This window comes from Nannobrachium achirus, assembly GCF_963921795.1.
Source record: "Nannobrachium achirus genome assembly, chromosome: 18".
Classification (NCBI taxonomy): domain Eukaryota; kingdom Metazoa; phylum Chordata; class Actinopteri; order Myctophiformes; family Myctophidae; genus Nannobrachium; species Nannobrachium achirus.
This window is the reverse complement of record NC_137825.1, coordinates 28195198-28221294: the sequence shown is the minus strand read 5'-3', so window position 1 is coordinate 28221294 and position 26097 is coordinate 28195198. Positions and strand designations below refer to the sequence as shown.

The window sequence follows — 26097 nt, the reverse complement described above, 5'->3', positions numbered from 1 at the left end:
CGCCAAAGTAATGCGGTCTCTATAGACAATACATTGACTACTGACCCTCACACACTGGCTGTCCCTTTCTCATCTCCACCACATTAAAACAGATCCTCATTTCCAAGAGTGGATTGACAACCGAAGACAACTACTTGACAAAAAGAACAAAACAAACGTTATCAATTCCCATTGACTTTTCCCCTCATTTGCTGCTTTCTCCTATCCTTTATTTTCTATACCTTCTTCTCCTCCTCCTCCTGCCATGTTGAGCAGGATCTTCATTCCCAAGAAGCACCGGCAGCGCTTCGACGAGGCCATCTCGCAGAACCTCATCGACCGCATCTACCGCAGCAAGAGCATCAGCGAGCCACAGGGGCGCCTCCGCCGCAGCCGCAGCGAGGACCACCCCGATCGCTCCCATGGCAGCAAGCGGGCCAGCTCCGTGCCGCGGGACACCGGCGGAGAGACAGGAGGGAGGGGAGAAGGAGGCGAGAGAGACCGAGACAGAGGGTACAGGAAGTCCACCTCGGGAATATCTGGACACGTGGGAGCCAATCAGAGGTGGGTACAGTGTTTGCGTGAGTCATATACGTGGGCAGGGGTGTCGCACCAAATTCTGGGCCCTGGGTACAACGATTCACTGCGGGCCCCCCATGAATGTTCTTCATAGGGGGAGGGGTATTAACACATTTAGACTGGGAACTTTTTTTTGTACTTTAACTATTGAAAAATAGCAGATATACAAGCTCACAGCTTGTAGATCTGCTTGAAAAATCGTGAACATTTTGTCTTATATATATTTCAAAAACAAAATTAAACGTTTATTTCTATGTCACTGGTGCTCAAACCTTTTCATGTGATGAAAGACCCCCAAAATCAGATGTATTTGGCTGTGGACCCCCATCTCAAAATATTTAGTTCCAGGGACCCCCCAGAAGCAAAATTTGAGTTACAAAATGTTCCCTTAAAAAATACACATATTCAGAGATTTGCCCACACTTTCGCGACTTTTCAAAAATAGCAGATCTACAAGCTTGTATATCTGCTATTTTCCAATAGCTAAAAGTATCAAATAAATAAGGCCTCTCCACCTTGAGCCCTAGTAACTCAGTCCCACTTTTCCCCCCTTGTGACACCCCTGTACATGGGACTCTCGAATCAATTGTTTGTGCTGACGTGCTGATGTTGTCCTGGCTGCAGCCTAACCACTTAAACTTTGTATCCTTAAGCCAATACATGCTCTTAACGATGTCGGAATATGTGCACAAGTTGTGAGAAAAGGTTCGGAGCCGCCCATCACAAGTTCTGAACTCCGAAACAAATGTTCGGACGTCTGAAGGAGCCTGTATTGGGCTTTAGTTGACTCCAGGGGTCCCCCAGCTAGGGGTCTATACTAGGGCCCCCTTTTTCCCCCTCTACACTAAATATGTTTGTCAAAAATAGCAGCTCTACAAGCTCACTTGTAGAGCTGTATTTGTGCCAGAATGTTCGCCCTAGATTAGTGTGGTTAAATGACATAGTACAGTAAGTGATAAGTGCTGTTGGATGTAGAATAAATTATATATTTGTTAATTTTGTACATAATTCAGTAAATTGCCAAGAGAGATGTTTTAAAAATGTATTCAAGGATTCAGATATTGTACTGGATGGTGAGATGTCTTTGAACAGCATGAGCTGTGAGCTTTGGGATACAACCCTTGTCTGTTTCTGTGCCTGTCTTCGTTCTGTTTTCCCATCTTCTTGTCATTCCCACGCATGCACTCAGACACCTCTCTTTGCCACATGTGACTCTGTACTGTAACTACTTGAGCTACAATCTGCTTCATACACATATGTTATGTTGTTAGGGTTATCTTACGGCAATCAATTCTATCATCCTAAAAATTAAAATTAAATTAAAATTGCCTAATGGGTGGACGGAGGCCCAATGGTGGACGTAACAACGGTAACATCCGGACTTTCGATGTGCAGTTTTTCTCAGAGGCGCACCAAACTTGCCACAAACACTGTTCAGGGCTCTGCATGAGAATGGTCACACCACAAAAACAAAATGGAACACATATGGGGTACTACAGCAGTGTTACACTTCATAACTCGGTGAGCATTGCTCTGATCAGTGCACTATAGGGCTATAGATTTGATTTGCGTAGCGGCCTGAATATCTTGTCTTAGTATAAAGAAACATATATTTCTCTTAGAATAAGCCAATATCCACTGCACATACAAATGTATTTATGTATATTCATCATGCGTATCCTGCTGTGTTAACTGTTCATAGCCTCTACCCTTGCACCAACTCTTCATCCTCTATCACACTGATTAATAAGAATAGGGTGCAGGCCAAGCCTACACACTAGAGACAAAGAAACTAATCCAATGATCTTTCTATTTGTCTCCTTGGTTCTTTTCTTGTATATTTTATTGTCCCATATGAATATATGTATATGATAATTCTTCTGGGATCACATAAATATCTGATCCTGGTCTGATCCTGGTAAACCCTTTAAATTCAGCTCATATAAAGGTTGATATTAACTGAACACACAGATGCCAAATTCTTATTCTGTTCTCCCGCCACAATGCTGAGTAAGAACATCAGCTTTATTGTATCAGTTTATGAGTCCATACAGACCTGTCCATGTTTTACACACCATCTTCCACCCCCTTCCCTGCTTACTCACTCACTTATCCTTGATGGAGTATGGGTGAATGTCAAGTGTATTCATATTGGCTGGTCACATAACTACAGGACACAGTTCATTGTTGTAGGCAACATAATGATGGGGGACGTCAGCTTGCTGTGTTAGGTAAGAAGAATACTATAAGCTACGCGCTGAAATTATACGGGCACAGCCTTTCACATTCCTGTCTTATTTATAAACGTATAACAGTACTGTTGCGTAACACCCTTGGTACTTCCCGAATACTTACATCTTTCATCAGTATATCTTATTTCATAACCTGCATTTAAGGCCATGGGGAGGGAAGTGATTGGTTGGCTACAGTAATACCCTAGGGATTGTATATCAGCTGACCAATCAGTACAGCTAAATGTCCAATGTGCTACTTAAGGAATGTCAAACATGGACATAATTCTACCACCAAATACAGTCGATGTGGATGTTTTGATAGAATTGATGGAGTTAATCTAGGCACAAAGGGACCAAAACACAGTAACATTTGATGGTTGACAGAAAGGTTTGGCATACTGGCAGCAACTTGTGACAGAATGTAAGTATACTATACTGACAGAAGCTACTGTAAGGCATGGATCCCCCACCATATCCCGCAAATCGAACCCTAGCTGACCTCACACGTTAAAGATAAGCCTCCGAGCTGTACTAGTATTTCTGCCCAAAACAAACCAACCTAGCTTCCTCACTCCCTCCCTCCCTATATCCCACTCTTCATAAGACTTCTCTTACTGCAATACTGTGGGGATATCAAACAATACCTCCGTCCACTTTTCTTTTTCTTCCCTTCCTTTCATCTCTTTTTATATGTCCACGAGCTTGCATGCACTTCCATCTCGCACCAGTGTAGCCTCCAGTAGTTTCCATGGTGACAGATAGTATGGTTATTTGGTTAGCGTTGGCATTTCCGTGTCATCACTTGACTCAGTTGTGTTGAAAGTTTCAATGTTCCTTGACTATATGGGCAATAGAGAGCAGTCTGTCTCAGCTACAATACCACTCTGGGAAGTCTGTGGGGTAATCTCACACTGTGATCTAATGTTAGGGCTTTTCCTGGTGTCCCGAATTTAAATGAGTCCGTTCTTAGACAACCAGATTTGAAAACAAGCAGTACTGCACTTTGGGTTCGGGTCCTCCAAAATTGATAATCACAGCTTAAATAAAATGATAGTGTTGTTCATGGCGCTCTAGAGGTCTTTTCTCATGAAGTTCCATCTGTTTCAACTAATTTATTTATGATAGCCTTCCTCTGTCTCTGTTTTCCCTACTCTCTTTCTCCCGCTTCCTTCCTCCCTCAGGACCGTTCGTATCTACAGGGGAAAGAAAAGCTTTGGCTTCACGTTACGAGGCCATGCACCTGTCTGCATCGATTCTGTCATCCCAGGTACTGCTTCTGTTCTAAACTGTTGAGACTCCTATGCTTGACTCCCCCCACCCTCCGTGTAGGTAGGTAGGCCTAGGTAGGTAGGTAGATACTGGTAGGTAGGTAGATAGATAGATACAGTAGTCTTATTTTCAAATTACAGGGCTCAAGAGATAAAAAAAAACAATGGCACTATTAATGAAACATTAATAAATACAAACTTTCTCAGGGACATGATCAGTCCTACCGTAATCTAGTTATTGAAGATATGTGACTGGCAATGAAAGAAAAAGTACATGAAGTACTGGGCTTGTGAATCCAGTTATTGCACACACTAAGCCCTTATTGAGTCTTCAATAGATATTTTTAAGATCTTTGCTTGCATAACTATCATCCAAGAACACATCTCAGTCCCTTTGAATAAATATTGACTGAACTTTGTGTAACTTTGCAGTGTTCTTGTGGAAATTAATTTTGAGAAGCTTCAGAGTGACTATAAAGAATTTCAATTCAACTCAAATTGAAATGTGCCACTATAACTACCAAGTAGAAGAAATAGAGAAGACTAGAAAGATGCAATTCTGTGAAATTGCAATTTGCAAGTGCGATTGCTGTGACGTTGAGTCACACTTGCAAATTAATTCCATCCATGTCCCTTTTATGCCCATATATGGATATCCCTGATGTCATATTAAGCCCATACCTTGGAATGCCCATATATGGACATATTGTTTCAGTCTCATGTGGTCTATGACGCCAGACATCTATGATGTCAGTCATCTCCATATCTGGGAAAAGTTAAATTTTTGCATTTTCCCATTCAAGCCAATGGAGAAAATGTATTTACCAATAAATGAATATAAATTAAACTATACTAGTATAGAAAACCTGGGTACTCTAATTTCTTGGTTTTCATATGTGTAGAATCCATACCTCACATGTTAAAGGTCAGGTCAAGGTAACATTTGACCTCTGGGGGAAACAACAAATAGAAACAACTTGATGAATATTCATCTTTCACTTAATAAAGTGTTTGTGAAAACTGTCATTGGCATGACAGAACTGGCATTAATAATAATCGCCCTTCGGGCGGCCGAGCGTCTAGTCGGCGCCCTGGCCAACTTGGGAACATTTTAAATAGGGAATGAATTATACCTGTTGTCATAGGATCTGTTTTGACCATCTGTTTGCGTGTGTCCATTTATGCCCATATATGGAGATATCTGTCTGTCTACGTCCATTTTATACCCATATATGGAGATATATGGGGATATATGGGTATAATATATGGCTCGGCCGCCCGAGTCGGCGCCCTGGCCAACTCGGGAACATTTTAAATAGGGAATGAATGCCCCGCCCTTTAATGCAAACCCCATTATACCTGTTGTCATAGGATCTGTTTTGACCATCTGTTTGCGTGTGTCCATTTATGCCCATATATGGAGATATCTGTCTGTCTACGTCCATTTTATACCCATATATGGAGATCTCTGTAGGACCCGTTTTGACCATCTGTTTGCCTGTGTCCATTTATGCCCATATATGGAGTTATCTGTCTGTCTGCATCCATTTTCATGCTCATATATGGAGATATCTGTATCTGTTTGTCTGTATCCCTTTATGCCCATTATGGAGATCTCTGCATATCTGTGCCTCCGACTGTGTTGTAGACACAGTGCCGGTTCCCCCTTTAAAGGAGTCATCCAGACCAAAACACATATAAGGTTAAATCTGCCTTTTATCATACCCCTTCATACCTGCTTTAGTCGATTTTTTTCATAGCTGCCCCTGTTGCTAGATTTCGGCTGCACCTGTTGCTAGATTTCGCATAACTAACATAGTGGATTGTCCTTAGGCTAGTGCGGTTATTTCTTTAGCTTCAAAGTTAGTATTTTTTTATTGGATTGTGTTTACACAACATCCTGAGACCAACCAAACCGCTGTTTTGACCTCACAGGCACCCTTACTTGTCAAACGGCTTCTGCTCTGCACCAGAGCAGGGAGAGGAGAGCCTAGAAAGGTAGGGGAGGGAGGGGTCTGTTTGACAAGTAAGGGTGCCTGTGAGGTCAAAACAGCGGTGTGGTTGGTCTCAGGATGTTGTGTAAACACAATCCAATAAAAAAATTCTGACTTTGAAGCTAAAGAAATAACCGCACTAGCCTAAGGACAATCCACTGTGTTAGTTATGAGAGAGCCCGCGAAATCTAGCAACAGGGGCAGCCGAAATCTAGCAACAGGGGCAGCTATGAAAAAAATCGACTAAAGCAGGTATGAAGGGGTATGATAAAAGGCAGATTTAACCCTATATGTGTTTTGGTCTGGATGTCTCCTTTAATGCAAACCCCATTATACCTGTTGTCATAGGACCCGTTTTGACCATCTGTTCGCCTGTGTCCATTTATGCCCATTGACTCATGTGGCGTACGTGATGTCAGAGCCTTTTATGAAGTGATGTCACAATGAGTCAGCGCTTGCGCCGATTTCCTCCGGAACAGCCTGATATCAACAATCAGCCCCGCATAAGGAGATTCCGAACGTTTCGCGTCGGTTCGGAAAAAACGCGCGTCGGGTCGGGTCGAGGCCGGGCACGGCACTCCGCGCCGCGGCGGGGAACGCGCGTGCCGAATCTGAAGCCGGTGGGACGAACGGTTCTCGAGATACGCGGATTACATACAGACAGACAGACAGAGATTTGTCGCATTTATAGATAGACTAGAAGCTGGGCCGCCCTTCGGGCGGCCCAGCGTCTAGTCGGCGACCTGGCCAACTCGGGAACGATGTAAATAGAGAATGAATGCCCCGCCCTTTAATGCAAACCCCATTATACCTGTTGTCATAGGACCTGTTTTGACCATCTGTTTGCCTGTGTCCATTTATGCCCATATATGGAGATATCTGTATCTGTCTGTCTGTCGGCGTCCATTTTATGTCCATATATGGAGATCACTGCAGATATAGTTCTGGGTCCATTTTATGCCCATATGCCCATATATGGAGATATCTGTCTATTTGCGTCCATTTTATGCCTGCCCCACCCTTTAATGCAAACCCCAATATACCTGTTGTCATAGGACCCGTTTTGACCATCTGTTAGCCTTTGTCCCCACCCTTTAATGCAAACCCCAATATACCTGTTGTCATAGGACCCGTTTTGACCATCTGTTTGCCTTCTGTTAGCCTTTGTCCCCACCCTTTAATGCAAACCCCAATATACCTGTTGTCATGTTGTCATAGGACCCGTTTTGACCATCTGTTTGCCTTCTGTTAGCCTTTGTCCCCACCCTTTAATGCAAACCCCAATATATGGAGATCTCTGCACACACAGTACCGGTTGCGGAAAACTCTGATGTCAGACATCAGCTCCGCATTCGGGGATTCATTTTATGCCCATATCTGGAGAACGCGCGTGCCGGTGGGAAGAACGGTTCTCGAGATTCACATACATACATACACATTCACAGAGATTTTTTGTTGACTCCTGGCGTACGTGATGTCAGAGCCTTTTATGAAGTGATGTCACAATGAGTCAGCGATTGTGCCGATTTCCTCAGGAACAGCCTGATGTTAACAATCAGCTCCGCGTAAGGAGATTCCGAACGTTTCGCGCCGCTTCGGGAAAACCGCATGCCGAGTCGGGCCGAGGCCCGGCACTGCAATCCGCGCCGCAGCGGGGAACGCGCGTGCCGAATCTGAAGCCGGTGGGACGAACGGTTCTCGAGATACGCGGATTACAAACAAACAGACAGAGATTTGTCGCATTTATAGATAGATAACGTATGTCTTAGCAAAATGCAAGCAAGCGATTCCCGATGAAGCCAGCCGATTTGACATATGGTGGGTCATATGTCAAGTGTGTGCCACCAAAACCGTGGGAGGAGTAGTGCGGCAAAATAAAGTTTGTCCGGAAAGATGGATAAACTTTAGAGACTAATGACTATAGTAGACTAATGAATAATTTAGGGAGGTGTGTGTGTGTGTGTGTGTGTGTGTGTGTGTGTGTGTGTGTGTGTGTGTGTGTGTGTGTGTGTGTGTGTGTGGGGGGGGGGGGGGGGGGGGGGGGGGGCATCACGCCTGCCCACCACCACCTCTGCTCTGGAGCGTCAGAAGCTGCTCGACTCTGTGGGCCTTACTTAACAGAGCCCGATATGGAAATGGCGTGGGTGGAAATCCTGGCTCTCGCTCGCCTCGTCGTGATTCAAACAGAAATCCCTTTTTATTGATTGGCGTGGCGTGAAGCTCTGCTGCCACTATACGCCGAGACTCGCCTCGTGGCGGGAGAACGTGCCTACTAGAGACTCTGATTACCACATGAATAGGCTGTTATGCAACATCCCCCAGTGTCAGATAAGAGAGTGAGAGATAGAGATTACATGATGATATCCAATTTAAGAGGCAGTCGGTGCTGTGGCGAGCAGACTGACAGGTGATGCCCGAATGATGGGGGATAACAGAGCGCTGTCAAAACCAAACAGTTGCCCCCCTCCAGCATTCAGAGACTCTCATTACATTGTGTAATGAGAGATTGAAAGATTTTTGTTCCCTGAAGAACAGAACAGCCATTTTTGTTTTCATGTGTTGTATTGGATGTTGTATGCTGTTTGATGCATGTATAGAGTTTTAGGGCTGCACATTTAATCAAATTGTAATCGTGATCAAAATGTTGGCTTCCCACAATTAAATGAACATGATCGTTTGTATTTAAAATGTGTGACGCTACGTCCAACTGGGGAAACTCCCCCCTGTCAAATGAAAAGAAGCAGCTTGGGCTCCTCATGCATGGAAGGTCAGTCCGTTGCTCTCCCCAGGTTAATTCGCAGAGGGAGTAGATAATTGACACCGGGCGAAAAAAATGGGCTACAAAATCGTGGGATAAAATTTAAATAATTAAAATGTGTGAGTGTGACACATTGTGAGCTTGTAGATCGGCTATTTTCGGCACCCGAAACTGTCGCACGACAAAGTATCAGTTAAAATGCATGTCAACGAGTGAGGTTCAGCAATTGTATTCACATCCATCATTCATGCATGTACAATGAAGGGAGTTAAATAATGTATATATATATTTTTTTTATTCAAACCTATATTAGCAGGGATGTTCAGTAGCACAACATGAATGTGAAAACAGTGATGCTTGTGTCAAAAGAAAGAAAGAAATCTCACTAAACTCAGTGATTAATCGTGATGGATCTCAATATCGGTCAACATGATTGTGATAATAATTTTGGCCATAAACATGCATCCCTACAGTGTATACAGTTGTCTATGTATTCCGTGTTTCCATGCTTATTTCATTACCCCACTTATTGTAACCGGTTTTATTTCTAAATGGGTTTTACTGCATAATTACGTTACGACTATAGTCATATAAACACTGTTTTTTAATGAGGATAATAAATCATGGGGACTTATAGTGTGTGTGTGTGTGTGTGTGTGTGTGTGTGTGTGTGTGTGTGTGTGTGTGTGTGTGTGTGTGTGTGTGTGTGTGTGTGTGTGTGTGTGTGTGTGTGTACTATACAGTACTGTATATGTATGTGCTTGTATACAGGTATGTGCGTGCGCGCACTTATGTGTGTGTGCTTATGTACAGTATGTTTGTGTGTATGCTAGTTGTGTGCTATCCCCAGAAGACATGCCTAACGAGCCTTTTTCTCCTGTCTGCATGTGGCTCTCAGATAGCCCAGCTGAAGACTGTGGTATGAAACCAGGTGACCGCATCCTCTTCCTCAATGGACTGGACATGAGGTCAGTTCTATACTGTAGATCAGGGGTCTTCAACAGGGGGCCCGGGACCCCTAGGTGGTCCTCAGAATTACTACAGGGGGGTCACCAAAAACTTTGTGTGATAGGATAATTATTTTAAATGAACAACTTGAACACTCACATCCCTATTCTGTTGAGAACTTTAGACAAAATAGCAGATCTACAAGCTCTCAACGCCTCGTATTTTATTTACCTCTCCTACACACAGACAGTGAAAATACTGTCCAAAAGTAAATGTTCCAAAACTAGGAAACCAAAATTAACACTTGAAACTAAACTTAAGAAAAACAACAAAACAGGAACTTCAGACACTGCTATAAGGCTATGCATCCATGAGGCCCCTGGCAGCTCTCCCCTGATGCTGTCTCTCACTAGCCTCAAGCGAGACTGACCCCCCTCGCCTATTTTTGGCAAATAGGTTTGGTGTAGAGGTTAAGTGGTTAAACACATTAACACAAATCCAACATAGACTGATGCTGTCAAACACGTCTATGAACCCATTTATGAAATCTGTGAAAATCTGCCACACAATTGTTTCAGATTTCAGAGTCACTTACAAAGAGTGTAACAGTCGAATAATATTACTTGTTGACTTAGAGCTGTAGTGTAATCCACAACTTTGTCTAGTCAATAAATCGTTACATTCGCCGAACATTCTGTGAAAGTAGGCAAGCATTCTGCAAAAGTAGTAGAGTATGTAAAAACAATATTACTAACGCAACTGTGATGGGTGGAGGTGGTCTCCCTGCTTTTATATTGAGACATTTAAATCCTGTGCAACCATCTCTGTGGTGCTTCTCAAATTCACCTGCCTAGACACCTACCAGGTACCAATAAGAGTTTCAACCCGAGATGAAATTACATTACACTTTAATTAAGAGTTCATCTCATGGAGCACGGCCAATATTTCTTTTCAATTTCACCCAGAAGCATTGTTTACTTTCTGTCCCTGGTATCGCGGCAACTTGACAACCCAATTATAGATTTGCGGGCTTGTTCCCATGGCTGCGGCCGTGGACTGATTTGTTTTGCTGATGTACAAGGCAGGGACGTGCTGGCCATTGGGAAAAGCGGGACAACTCCCGAACGGCCGGGTTCATTCCCGGCCGGTCCAGGCCGGCCATTAGGAAAAAATGTTGGGGGCTGGGCGGCCAACAAAGTAAATTGTCACTGTCGGGCATAAACCTCGTATCTCCAAGTTTCAAATTTGTACATTTTTTCGCAAAGCAAAGCCCTGCTTCATCATACAAGGCCGTCGCACAAAAGTAGTGAAAACAGCAGATCTACAAGCACATGCCTCGCAAAACAAACGGTTTTTGGACATGCAAGGTTTCCACCCGACAACGACGAAATATACTCATGTAATTGGCCCACTGACTTGTCACTTTGTCACAAATCTTTGAGTAGCAGCAGCGCTATCTCTATAGCGCGCAATGAGGGCCTCTCCAACTCGTTTTCCCGGGCTGAATCAGGGGCCCAGCATGTCCCTGGTACAAAGACTTCAGTATGGTTAAGATGCTGGAGTGGTGGAAGGTGGGAGGTTCATCAGAGAATGATGGTGTTCAGACACTACGATGTAACTGTATTGCCTGCACCGTTTACAATTCTCTGCACTGGCCTTTTGCACAACTGTTTTAGGAATCCCTGCTGTCGCTCTGTGGTTTTGAATCATTGGGCCCTATTTTGGTCCATGCCTTACCCCTTATCCCTAAACTCTTTTTGCCATTTTTTACTATTTTTAAAAACATTTTAGAGATACAGGGGCCCCCTGTACCTCGCCCCTACGCGTCCTGTCTTGTAGGCAGGGGTGTCGCACCAAATTCTGGGCCCTAGGTACCTTTTTTTGTTGTTGAAAAATCGTGAAAATTTGTGCAAGTCTTTGAATATTTCAAATCCTAAGTTAAAATATATATGTTTCTATGTCAGTGGTGCTCAAACATTTACATGTGAAGGACCCCCAAAATGATATGTATTTGGCCACAGACCCCATCTCAAAATATTGTTCCAGGGACCCCCCAGAAGCAAAAATCTAGTTACAAATGTTTGCTTAAAAAAATACATATATTCAAAGATTTGCACACATTTTCATGACTTTTCAGAAATAGCAGATGTACAAGCTAGTATATCTGCTATTTTTCAATAGCTAAAGTATAAAATACGTGACGGGTCCTGTCCTGTAGGAACTGCTCCCATGAGAAGGTGGTGTCCATGCTGCAGGGCAGTGGAGCCATGCCCACGCTGGTGGTGGAGGAGGGACCGTGTGATTACTCCTCGGACCACAACGAAGCAGAGGACTCCCCGAACCTGGCCCTGCCACGCTCCAGGTTAGCCACTTAAACCCATTTAGACCCGAGGCCTTCTAAAACCTGACCTAAGTTTTCTCAAAAACTTCAAAACTTCAAATTGGGTTTAATTTTTAGGTTCCTACATAAAAAAAACAGTGCATTCTGAGCTTGTAGATTGGCAATGTTTTGGCGAAAGTTTGTACTCGAATTTGGATTCTGGGGTTCTAGTAGCTCTAGTGTTAAAGAAAATATTTCACCGGAAGGTTCTAGTAACAAGATCTGTAGGGGCGCTGTGGAGTAGGTCTTTCTTTTCTGGCCAAAAAATATATTTTAGACGTGAGGTGAGGGGCTCAGAGTGCTTCCACTAAGGAAAGTAGGCTTTCAACTCCCTAAAGCCGCCTTTGTTTTGGTGAGTACTGTAGTGTAGCGAAACTGTATTTGTTATTTTTGGACCAGTCGAGAGTGTGCGCAGGCTTTCTGTGGGCGCAGCGGATGGATATTGACATAGCGTTAAAGGAGAACTCCTTCTAACGCTATGGACCAGAGCTAGGGTTCAAGTGGTTATAAGCCTGATTCATACTCCGTCGCATGGCGGCATCGCACGGTGAAAATAGCAGACACAACACGCCGCGGAGGCGCAGACAGAACATAAATCGATGTTGGTGGTTTTGTGAGTGAAACAAACACATAGGATCATTTCTGATTGGCAATTTAGGTTTCCGTCTATGGTCATTTTGGTGAAATAGGTTATATTAAGTCGCAATAGGATATTCACGTTAGCCACTGATAAGATTAAACAGTGCCTACAGTAAGAATAAGAATGTGAACAATATTTAACATTATCTTTTGTGTATTTTTAAGGGGGTTACCTGGTTAGTGATGTCAGTGATATTGAAGTGCTGTGGTCTCTCTTGGTGGGTGTGTGTCGTCCAGGTCTCCAGTCCTTAGTTCTCTCCAGTGGGTGGCTGAGATACTTCCCCCCAGCATCAAAGTCCACGGACGCACCTTCAGCCAGCAGCTAGACCACCTCCTCACCATCCAGGAGAGATACACTGTCTGCAAGGCCCTGGAGACCTTCTTCCAACACAGGTCAGTCCCATCACAGGAATCAGAACGGCGATCAAAATCTGAATCAGGATCAGAGATTTACTGTAGGAGCCAAATCTGGATCACATTCCGGTTCTGCTGAATCAGATTCGGAATTAGAAATGAATTGAAAGACCAATAGAATTAATGTATTGGTCCAAGTGTAGGCACATACTGTAAAATACATTTGACTTTGTCAAGAGAGATTTGGTCTAGTCTAGAGAGATATGAGTGTGGAGGTACGGTACTTGAGGCATTATTCAAACTGATGGGTCTGGAAAGCTTACAAATGTATATGTACTTAAATTCATCTAATAAGGGTGCATGTGCATGTCAACAACTCCATCCCAACATTCACAAACACACACAGCCTCTATCTGGCATTATTCTGCCATCCTCCTACATCAGTGGTTCTCAACCTTTTTGGGGCCAGGCGCTCCCTATCCATTATCCAGCTCATTTACCAGCCCCCATACCCATTTAAAATGTAGACTTAAAGGGGTATTTCACTTAAAAAAAAAAAAAAAAAAAAAAAAAACGTTTGGTCATTTTATCGTCTGTTTGAACTTTTACTCAAGTACATTTTGAACTGTAACAGAGTATTTCTATATTGCAATATTGCTACTTGTACTTTTTTATTCATGTGAGTACCTTTTCCGCCACTGTTTATTTTGACATAATGTTTCGACAGGAACGTGGACACCCTGATAGTGGACGTGTTTCCTGTGCTGGACACTCCCGCCAAACAGCTGATCTGGCAGTTCATCTACCAGCTGCTGACCTATGAGGAGCAGGAACACTGTCAGAGCAAGATCTCCCGCTTCCTGGGCTTCAAGAGCGCCGGTGAGAGAAAGACGCGCAGACACCAGTGGTTCTCAAACCTTCAAATTGCAAGGTCTCCCCTTAACTCTGACAGCGTGCAAATGGAACCAAATGAACCCGTCAGAGTTACAGACCTGTATGGGTCAATTTAGACCCCCGTAAATTAACCCACAGAGTCCCTGGAATACACTTGGGGAACCACTGCCCTACACCAGTGGTTCTCAAACTTTCAAATGTCAAGGTCTCCCCTTAACTCTGACAGTGTACAAAGCATTTGGTTCCATTTGTACACTGTCAGAGTTACAGACCTGTATGGGTCAATTTACCCATTAACCCAGAGAGTCCCTGGAATCCTCTTTGAGAACCACTGCCCTACACCGGTGGTTCTCAACCAGTGGTCCTTGAGGAGCTACCAGGTGGTCCCCAGCTACAATACATGATGGAGAGTTGGTAACCAGATGGACCCAACTCTTCAGAGCTTTACGCTCTCAAGAGTTAAATTATTGTTAAACATCGGCACTACTTGAAGTCTACACAATTAGAGAATGTAGAAGAATTGTTATTTTGATCAACGTTTGCTTGTTATCTCTCCTGTGGTACCACATCAATAGAGCATGGAGTTGTGGACAAAATCGTTCAAAAGTATTCAAAATATTCAAAGTTTTGGGTCTGAGAGGCTGAATCTCAATGTGTGTGTGTGTGTGTGTGTGTGTGTGTGTGTGTGTGTGTGTGTGTGTGTGTGTGTGTGTGTGTGTGTGTGTGTATGCGTGCGTGCGTGCGTGCGTGCGTGCGTGCGTGCGTGCGTGCGTGCGTGCGTGCGTGCGTGCGTGCGTGTGTGTGTGTGTGTGTGTGCATGTGCGTGCATGCATTGTAGCAGCAGTAGAACCAGAGCTGGGTCCAGAACACCATCGTCGGAGCAGCTCCATGCGGGTGTCTGGCTCCTCCCACCGAGGCATCGTCCGAGACAGGAGTTCCGATGACCTCATCATAGGAACACACCTGGGAAGGGGTACAAATGACAATAACTACCACCAAAACAATACTAACAATGACAACAACAAAAAAACAACCACAAACAACGATAACAACAACCTTAACTTTTATGGGAGCAACCCACCGAATCAAGGATAAGTCCTTGGCTTAGGGCTGGGCAATATCTAGACAAAATCAAATGTCATGATATATATATTGTTTGACAAATACCTCAATATCGATATTGTGACGCTATTGTAGGGATGGCTTTTGGTGCTTTCACAAAATATTTACACAGTGAGACTTTTGATAAATAATCATCAGTAATATCTATATAATAACTAAGTGGGTAAAGGCACCTAGAACAGTCAGGTAATTTTAGAAAATTACATCACTTTACTGTTAATGTAGACTTGAAACCAAGAAATGGCAACATTTATGCTAGAGACTAGACGAGGGTATGCGCGTTACATCATCTTCATACCCGGAAGTTTGATGGAACGCCTGCGAGTGGCCAAACAATACTTTCTGGCCTTGACAGCCCATACATCGAAACAGACAAGTCCTATCTGATCTGCATTAAACAACGTTAAACTCACTTTGCCACTTGATCTTCCCCTCAATTTGCCACTCACTTTATGTATGCGCATACTCTCTATATCACAAAATCACAGATACGATATAATGGTATGATAGATATATTTTCCAGCCCTAACATGTCTAATAAAATAAATTCCATAACAATTCCAATGAAAACAACGTTCCAGATCGACAGAGAAGTTGCAATTAGTCAACCGTAAAGTCAGCTTTACTTAAAAAAGTGGGGACAATCATTTATTCATTTATAATGATATCTAATGATTTCAATGGTCTAATCTTTGCTCTACTATATGACTAAGACAGCAGGATCAAAGCAAGCATTGTGCTTTAGGGGCAGTTTCTGGAGGCTAACACTTTCACCAAACAGCATGACTTTGCATGTCATAAGTCATTTTCAAGTGTTTTTAAGAGATATTGTTTTTATCTTTATAGAAGAGTGCCTTGGTTTCTTTTTTCTTTAGTAACAAGAGAGATTGTTATTGGAATCTAAATTGAGAATGCTGTTTTTAAAAACAGGGTCTTTTGGGTAGAGGAAAACAGTTCTCAACTCTTCCTTGGTTGTTGGATCGTGTTACTCTACAGCATATTATAGATCTTGGATGGGGAATAAGTAATTCACCATCTCCACTGTTCCAGTACAACCATGCTAGAAGGCTGTGGTTGCACTGAGGAAGCTCCCATCTTTGAATGCAAGCAAACTCTAAGAATACAAGAAGCAGGGTCCTGGTTGAAAAGTTGCTTTCTCAGCAGAATTTCTCTTGCTCAGGCTGAAAGATAACGAATGCTATATTTAAAACCCATTTATACTAAATTAAAGCAAACCAAGCAACTAAACCACACAAGTTTGAGTTCATAATACATCAGTTGGCTTATTTGTCCATAGCGACACCAAGACTGTCAAATTCAAAAGCGCATAGTTCATCAGGATTCATCTATTTCTGAAGCAATTTCAGGAAGAAACAGTCGATGTTTCTTCTGTTATCCATCGCCAGCCGCCATCTCCTGCTTGTAGGAGTGAGCCAAGCTTTGTCTGTTGCTCTCCCATGCTCTTCTGTCACGAATCCCACCCCCTCTCTCCCTCATAACTGGAGGAGGTGGTGAGATGGAATAGCGATGCTCATGCTTAAGTCATAAGCTGATCTATAAGCCGATATATAATACGATCTACAAGCTTGCAGATCTGCTATTTTCGGCAAGCGACACAGTCGTATGACAGAGTATAAATCAGGCTTCACTGTCCATGTGTTCCCAATCATGCCTTGTTGTGCTTCAGGAATTCATGTCGACACGTCTGGGAGCCCAGAGGAGAGACAGTGTGGAGATGGCACCTCCTTTCCTGAGTCCCCCGACCTCAAACATGTGGGTACACCTACTGCTAACCTACACCAGTGGTTCTCAACTGGTTTCTCACCGCTACACCAATTTTGCATTGACCTTTAAGTCAGGACCTGATCCACGTCATGTCATTCTTTGTATTGTTCTTTGAGTTTCTGCACAATACAACCCCGTATTGCTCTTGGGGTTAATGTTGTCTTTGTATCTTATTTAGGGCCTGTGTGCCACTGGTTGTGAAACACTGGTCTTCAGTATGCAGTAGCCGACATTTTGATCTCAATGTTGCAATGCTGCTTAATGCAATGTTGTTTGTGCTTCTCTGTTTTCACATTAATTGAAGGTCCACTCTACTTTCTTGGCCCTCTAGATGAACATATTGGAAAAGAAATACCTGCCCACTCAGTGGAAGAAATCAATGAAATGAAATGACTATAGTAAAATAACTAAAGAGAGAGCACCTTCAAACCGTGTGTGCCGCCATGGCTGTCTGTGCTAACCAAGCTTAACCACGCCTCCACCCGTAGATGTCAGGCGTGTACACTGAGCTGGAGAACGTGTACACGCGGAAGAGTGCGTCACCGCTGCAGGCCGTCTCCTCACCGGGCCCAGAGGGGCCGAGGCCAGAGCAGACTGAGGGCTACAGCCGCCCTCTGTCCCCCCTCACACTCCCCCCACTCAAAGGTACTCTGGCGCCGAGACATAGTCGTACATGACTCACACACACACACAGACACAAAGACACGCTGATAGCCAATGTGCATGTGCATTCGGACCCTCACACTCTCCCTTTGACTTCATCACACTCAATTACACAGAACGCAAATATACAGACAAACAAGACACACCATGTTCCACAGGGGGACAACAACGTCTCAAAATTGCTGAGACAACTGATAGAACTACATCTGGGAAAAGGAATTCTCAGCAATGTTCTTAAACATCAGCAGCAGCCTTAAAGGTTATTCACACTGTAACCTGGACAGCCTGTACAATTGATGATGTGTTTCTAGCCAACCACGTTAACGGCTCACTTCATGGATTATTTCCCTTTTTGCTTCCCTCATTGAAATGAGCTGATGCAGTGTTTGGTTGGAGTGAGAACCTGAATACTGTAGGCTCATTCATATGGGACCATAGAACCAAATAAACGCACATCACATTAAACACACTACTCATCGACTTGCCACCCCTGTCTGCGGTGATGTTTAACTTCTCTGTTCTCTCACCATCTCTGCAGGGAGCAGCAAGCCAGGCCTGTCCCTGTCATGGAAGGACCCGCTGCCCACCCAGCTGTACCACCAGAGCAGCGTGGACTCCAACCCCTACGTCAGCCTGGAGAGCCCGCCCCCGCTCCCCGGCTCGCCCGAGCGCTCCGACAACGAGGAGGAGGAGGACGGCATGCCTCCCAGCCCCATGAGCCGCCGCAAGAAGTTGTTCACCTTCTCCCGGCCGCCGCGCAGCCGCGACACCGACAAGTTCCTGGACGCACTGAGCGAGCAGCTGGGCCACCGCGTCACGCTGGTGGACGACTTCATACCCGGAGAGAATGACTACGAGGAGGTGAGGAACAAACCACCATCATTATCATCATCATCATCACATTGCCCACTAAGTCACCTTAACATCCCATCATTTGGAGCAGTGAATGATACGTTGAAATACATACATATATATATACAATATATAATACAATGTATATAGGGTTAAAGTGGTTGAACTGATTTTAATGCTACATTAACTCATTTAGCTGCATGGGGGAACCCCCTGGAACGCCATCAAGGACCCCACTTTGAGCGCCACTGATGTTTCAAACCTTTACAGCAATTGTATTGGGGTTGTTTATGTATTTGGCACATTTTGTTGTTGAATAATGAATGAAATAATTATTGTACATCATTCTAACTGTAGCAACTGTTGAGCTGATGTATGCAACAATGAACGCTTGTGTCACATAAACAGATATCGGGTCATGGTTACAGAAGAAGAGATGTGTCTGTAAGTAACAATTGAGTAACCTCAGTAGATTTGGACCATACTGAATAAATTACAGCGTATCTCATAACTATAAGGTGTATGTGTAGCTCATCCACTGCTTAAGCCTTGTTTGATACACATACTGTATGCACACCATAAGATAAACAAGTTGAAGATAAACTTCACCCATTGTCAACCTATAGTACAGTATCTTCTTATAATTGGTCCTCAGTAATGCTCATTATAAGATGGCGCCATTTCTGACTGCTCGGTCTGTGTCTCAGAGGAAGGCTGTGTTCAGAAACCTGCCAACATCAGTAGGGAGATTTGGTCATTTCAAACAACTTTTATTTTATTTTATATTATCTATCTATAAATGCGAGAAGTCTCTGCGTGCGTGCAAGCCGTGCATGTCTGCGTGTCTGTCTGTAATCCGCGTATCTCGAGAACCGTTCGTCCCACCGGCTTCAGATTCGGCACGCGCGTTCCCCGCCGCGGCACGGAGTGCAGTGCCGGGCCTCGACCCGACCCGGCGCGCGGTTTTCCCTAACCGGCGCGAAACGTTCGGAATCTCCTTATGCAGGGCTGATTGTTGACATCAGGCTGTTCCGGAGGAAATCGGCGCAAGCGCTGACTCATTGTGACATCACATCATAAAAGGCTCTGAGATCACGTACGCCACATGAGTCAACAAAAAATGCCATGGTTACGTATTCTGATGTTCCTATATGGGCATAAAAGGACACAGGCAAACATATGGTCACAACGGCTCTTATGACAACAACAGGTATAATGGGGTTTGCATTAAAGGGTGGGGCATTCATTCCCTATTTCAAATTCGGCACGCGCGTTCCCCGCCGCAGCAGGTAGTGCAGTGCCCGGCCTCGTCCCGATCCGATACACGATTTTCTGGAACCAGCACGACAGGTTCGGATTCTGATGTCTGACATCAGGGTTTTCCGGAACCGGCACTGTGTCTGCATAGATCTCCATTTATGGGCATAAAATGGATGCAGACAGACAGATACAGATATCTCCATATATGAGCATAAATGGACACAGGCAAACAGATGGTCCAAGATCTCCATATATGGGCATAAAATGGACGCAAAAAGACCTATAAAGATATCTCCATATATGGGCATAACTGGACACAGGCAAACAGATGGTCAAAACGGGTCCTATGACAACAGGTATAATGGGGTTTGCATTAAAGGGGGAACCAGCACTGTGTCTGCAACACAGTCGGAGGCACAGACAGATACAGAGATCTCCATAATGGGCATAAAGGGACACAGACAAACAGATACAGAGATCTCCATATATGAGTATAAATGGACACAGGCAAACAGATGGTCAATACAGGTCCTACAGAGATCTCCATATATGGGCATAAAATGGACGCAGACAGACAGATAACTCCATATATGGGCATAAATGGACATATGTGGAGCTGATGTCTGACATCAGCTCCACATCTGAGTTTTCCGGAACCGGCACTGTGTCTGCAGAGATCTCCATATATGGGCATAAGTGGACACAGGCAAACAAACAGATAACTCCATATATGGGCATAAATAGACACAGGCAAACAGATGGTCAAAACGGGTCCTACAGAGATCTCCATATATGGGCATAAAATGGACATTGACAGATATCTCCATATGGGCATAAATGGACACAGGCAAACAGATGGTCAAAACGGATCCTATGACAACAGGTATAATGGGGTTTGCATTAAAGGGCGGGACATTCATTCCCTATTTACATCGTTCCCGAGTTGGCCTGGTCGCCGACTAGACACTTGGCCGCATATCTCCATATATGGGCATAAAATGGACGTAGACAGAAAGATATCTCCATACATGGGCATAAATGGACGGGCGGCCGAGCTTCTAGTTATTACTATTAATACAAGAACCAATGGCCTCTATTTTAGCATGCTAACTTTCCAGGAAGAGAAAGTCTATAGTTAGTCCATAGCCCACCAGTGAGTATAGACGGAAATTGTGCCATCTTGTAATCTTAGTGAGGACCAATTATATAAGATATGGTTGGAAATGGGTGAAGTACTCCTTTAATATGTTGGTAACAGTACTACTACTAAGCACAGTATTTAAGCTTTGCTATGAGAGACATTGTGGCTGCAAGTAGGCCTCTTCAGCCTTTCTCTGGGTTGTTGTGTTGTTGTCATCAGATCTAAGCATGGTACTGTGCTGAGGGATGACACTAGGATCCTCAGGTAAAATGTATCAATTAACGTTGATTTTACTGTGTAGGAATGGTTTGAATAGAAATGTTCAAAAGAGTATTTACTAATAGTTAAAACTTACTAGAATCAATTCAACTTACTGTACAAGGTAATATTTGAGCTGCGATTTCAATACTTGTTGGTGGGATTTGCATCTCCAATCTCTCTCATGTTAAAGCTGCTTTATGCAAGATTTTTAAGCAAAAATACAAAATGTTGAATGTGTTATAAATCACATGAGGAATTGACAAAGTCACACACAACCAAACTGAGCAATATATTTTATTTTGGTGCTGTCAAGCTGCTGGCTCCCACACTCCCACACACTGGACACTAAGTTGTAGCACCTCAGGCTGTTAGCAATAACCCCTTGCACACTACTATACTATACAACTCTGCTACCTCTTCCTCCATTGCACTTTAGCCTTGATATTGCATAATCTCCCTACAATCCTGCTGCTACTGTTACAGACTCTTTCCATTGTTGTACCTACAGTATATTGATGCAATAATATTATGTATTAAAAATATTATTTGCCCTAGCCTGACACCTCATAACAAATGCAGTACCATCCTGTTTATATGCTGCTGCTACTTCAACTGCAGTCGTGCTCGTGCACTACACTGTACCATCTTGCATTGTTGTATGCTGCAACTGAGAGACCGGCAAAGAAGCTTTTTGTACGGCTATGTATTATACAGATGTATAATAACAATAAGAAATTCTAATTTTATTGAAGTTAAAAATCCAATGAATAAAGGAGGGAGGAGATAGAGCGGTGACACTGTACTGTGCTCTCTCCAGATGAGTTTCCATGAGGACCAGGAGCTGGGTTTCCAGCCACGCCAGCTGAGCAGCAGCAGTAGCAGCGATGATGCCTCCTACTCCTCTGGCTCCGACCACGTCATCCCCCCTCCGCCCGACATAAGCCCACCGCCACCCCCGCCCTTCCAAGTCCCCATACCTCCCCCCATCCAGTTCACCGACCCCGTGTCGACCATCCACTTCTCCCCGGGGCACATGCCGCGCGCACGGACCACTTTCCAGCCACAGCACCCCATTATTCCGCCGCCTCCGCCCCCTATGAGGGCCTTCCTCTCCAGCCGGCTTCCCCTGCACAAAGTCCTCCCCACCAGAGAAGAGTTTGATGCACGGTTCCGCAGAACCACCGCTCCCATGGCGAACACCACCATCCCCACTGCTGCGTCCCACTCCCAGACCTTGTCTTCCCGGCGCTCTCCCAAACTCTCGCGGCCCAGCCGCCTGCCCAGGCAGGCCAGCCAGCCTCAGCCACTGTGTCAGCCATCCCCACAGCCCTCCCCCCAGCCGCTGAGACCCAGCCAGCTGGTTCTCCAGAGGCACTACCAGCTCCACCACCAACACAGCTACCAGGGGCCGATGCCACCCTCACTGGGGGAACAAACGCAGTCCCTGTCTCAGACGCAATCCCTGCCCCAGTCCCAGACCCAAGGCCAGAGTCAGAGCCATGTACTCCCTGCCTCCTCTCAACTGCCCAGATCTTCAGCTGGTCACTCCTCTCTCCCCACCCACACCAAGACCTATGAGAAGACAGATCTCCAATCACAAAAGGTATTAAGGTATAATTGGTAGTGGAATATAGACAAAACACATTATTTACAACTTACAGTAATGCCAAAAAAGAAAATGAGTTGAATAGAACTCACTGTGTAAAACTAGAATAAACAGTAGTAGAATTCAAAAGGTGACAGATGCAGAGATCGCATTGTTTTGGACACAACGAGGTGTGTGCGGCTACAGCTGGGGTGTCATCAACATTTTTGTAAACATTGTGACTGAAGTTGTGAACTGGCACACTTATGTGACCTGTTTTTCTGCCTTTCCAAGATACCCCCACCACCTCCTCCACCATTACCACCCTGTGATCCTCCCCCGCTACCCAAGGCCTCCAGCCCCAACGCCTCCGACACCAGTCACATGAGTGTGAAGAGACTGCGCTGGGAACAGGTGGAGAACTCAGAGGGCACCATATGGGGACAGGTAAGTGAGGGTAGAGGTTACTTATAGCCCTGAAGGAATGTACTGGAGCAAACACAGCCTTATTTATTAGTTACAGGGTGCAGGCAAGACAAGAGTGACTGTAACTAATAAATAAGGCTTAACCTTCAAAGACCCACTGTTGTAATATTACAACGTTTGTATTTTATCCAAAAAAAGGTTTAAATCATTTTATTTTAGCTCCCCCTACCACCTAAACATCACCATTGGATTCTATTGTTTAGTATTACAATGCCATTGGCCACAATATTTGCATATAAATACCCCCCACAGAGGCTGACATTCACACCCGCCACAGAGGCTGACATTCCAGAGTTTGGATGGACTCAGCGTCACTTTTTCACTGACGCTATTCCTCACAAAAACATAAGTAAAATGCCTGTAATAATTTTTTGGGTGATCATTAGAATGTCTAGAACATGTACTTATGTTATTATTGTGAAAGATATCCCCCATATGTAAATTAGAGTATTATTTATGATTTATGGCTATAAAACCTTAACATTTTTTTAAAACATTACATTTTCCTACACCACCATCTGATTTTTAAAAAATCTAGTATTTCTATTTTTGAGTCTTAGAGGGTAAACAGTCTGTGTTTGCTCCAGTACATTCCTTCTGCATATTCAAGTCCCGTTCCTGAGAGGGCACGTCCTGGGATGCACCGGACCGGCCTGAACTAGGCTAGAGGATCGGTGGACACTCTTCATGATTACTTATAGCCCTTTTTGATTGCACAAGAAAAAATATATATAAATAGCCCAAACTAGACCCAGTTGTAGTTACTGGTATGTTTTTTTGTTTCAGACAAGGGCTACTTCAGGGCTGTAGAGAGTCCAGTTCCACATTTTGATGGTCTCTGTTTTTTACACTTTCTTTTGATACAGATCACCAACTAGTAGGGTTTAATACAGTGTTTGACCCTCTTCTGTCTTATTATACCCAATTCTAAACCTGTATTTATCCCACGTGGGAAATTCTGTCTCACTATTATTGTCTGATTTGAGTTGATTGATCTGTTGTGGTATCCATTATGTTACTACAGAAATCCTCATTTCAACTACTGAGACAAACTTTAGCTGTGGGTTTGAAATACCGTATGTTCTTGTTTGTTTGGTGTTCGTAGCTCGGGGAAGACTCAGAGTATGACAAACTGAGTGACATGGTGAAATACCTGGACCTGGAGCTGCACTTTGGGACTCAGCGCAGATCAAGTAAGGTTTCACTTCTGGTTTTCTTGAGCCTACATCTTCTAAAATCATACATCGTATCAGTGTGTCATTCCATGAATCAAAACATAATGATAATTGTATTCATTTGAAATCAGATGCTAGGAATACACTATCATGTCAAATGGACTCTGTGCCTTGAACTTTTCTTCTTTATTTATTTATCATTACCTTTTGATACTATACTATGTTCAGACACTTGTCCAAAAGTGCAAAAAAAATTAAAAAACGGAATTGAACTTGCTAGGAATACATACATACCGGTACACACACACACACACACACACACACACACACACACACACACACACACACACACACACACACACACACACACACACACACACACACACACACACACACACACACACAGTATGCTTCAATTTGTTATGCTTCAATTTGTTATTTTGGTGCTTGGATTTTGGATAAACCACTAGACCAGACAATCATTTTAATTTATGTATTGGTTTAGGTTACAAGAGTAATCAATGTTTTGTGATTCTCACAAAACATGATCTACTTCAGTAAAAAAAAAGAAAAAAAAAAGAAGATTGTTGAATATGTGATAGCACATGTTGTAGCTTCTGTATTTGTTGGTTCTGGTGTTGGAAAGATCATGACTGCAGGTAAATATACTGTAGGCTTCTATGTGACTATACTGACTGCTACTGACTATACTGTTTTGTACCTTCACAGTTACCATGTTCAGTGTTCATCTCCACCATGTGCTCCATAAGATGTGGAGCCTGTCTGTTCAGCTCCTCCTCAAATGCATTCTCCACAAGGCACCCTCTCCTACCCACCCCTCTCTAATCTTCACAAAGTTCAATGATGAGAGAGTTCTGTTATTAAGCGAATAGCAACTTAACAGCTTTTCCAAAATTCCTTGCTGAACCAGCTTTCAGCTTTCCAGGCATTATACTGTATGTAGACCCATTTGTGTTTTTAAAGAGAAACCTATATGACAGAGCTCTCTTATTAAATACTGTACTGTACCTCAAACAGAAGTGTGTTATAGAATGTTTGAAGAGTTGACATTGCACTGTGTTTTGGAGCGGGAATAAAACAAATTGTAAACTGTTATTTTTCAGCGGTTCTGCTGGAAGGAGCTAAACTCCAAAATCTGGCTTTGTCTGGGCTCTGAAGCGTGGCTTACATCTTGGCACAAAGCGCTCAAAGTTTGTTGTACGCCCAGGGTCACATTGGCCAAGCTTCGTGGGACGTTTAATGAAATTCACTCATACTGTAAATAGCACCGCTCACTTCACACTAGGTGTGACCTTTTAATGTCACCTCCTGTTTCTCCCTGACCGGTTTCTCCATTTTACAGTATAATTTCCACAACCTAAAAACATGGGCATTTCTTTGTTTTGTCAGGGAGAAAAACACATTTAAAAAAGAATCGTCTCTCCAAACATTCTGTGACAGACTTTACAGTATAAACCAGCATGCTTTGTGTAGCCAGCAGTGGTGGAAAAAGTACTCACATGTTAGTAAAAGTATCAATACTGCAATATAGAAATACTCTGTTACAAATAAAGGTCTGGAATTCTACATTTACTTGAGTAAACGTACAAAAGTATTGGTATCAAAATTTACTTAAAGCACCAAAAGTACAAAATACTCATTATGCAGAATGTCCCATTTCAAGTTTCAAAAATCATTCGAAAAGGGTTATCTTCAAGTTTGCGATGTGTCGCATCGCGA

The 26097-nt window shown here is 43.6% G+C and overlaps 1 protein-coding gene across 1 annotated transcript in view; it reads left to right on the top strand.

Moving 5' to 3' along the window:
- Positions 1-26097, top strand: part of grid2ipb (glutamate receptor, ionotropic, delta 2 (Grid2) interacting protein, b) — a gene marked incomplete at both ends in the record, with an annotated part of 52428 nt that overhangs the window by 14745 nt on the left and 11586 nt on the right. Inside the window, 13 exons of the mRNA XM_080748017.1 lie at positions 256-543; positions 3974-4059; positions 9711-9780; positions 11979-12122; positions 13017-13172; positions 13861-14012; positions 14866-15000; positions 16837-16922; positions 17423-17579; positions 18136-18458; positions 21929-22714; positions 22991-23143; positions 24288-24375. Of these exons, the coding sequence (XP_080604143.1) occupies positions 256-543; positions 3974-4059; positions 9711-9780; positions 11979-12122; positions 13017-13172; positions 13861-14012; positions 14866-15000; positions 16837-16922; positions 17423-17579; positions 18136-18458; positions 21929-22714; positions 22991-23143; positions 24288-24375 (2624 nt within the window). The remainder of the gene's footprint in view (positions 1-255; positions 544-3973; positions 4060-9710; positions 9781-11978; positions 12123-13016; positions 13173-13860; positions 14013-14865; positions 15001-16836; positions 16923-17422; positions 17580-18135; positions 18459-21928; positions 22715-22990; positions 23144-24287; positions 24376-26097) is intronic.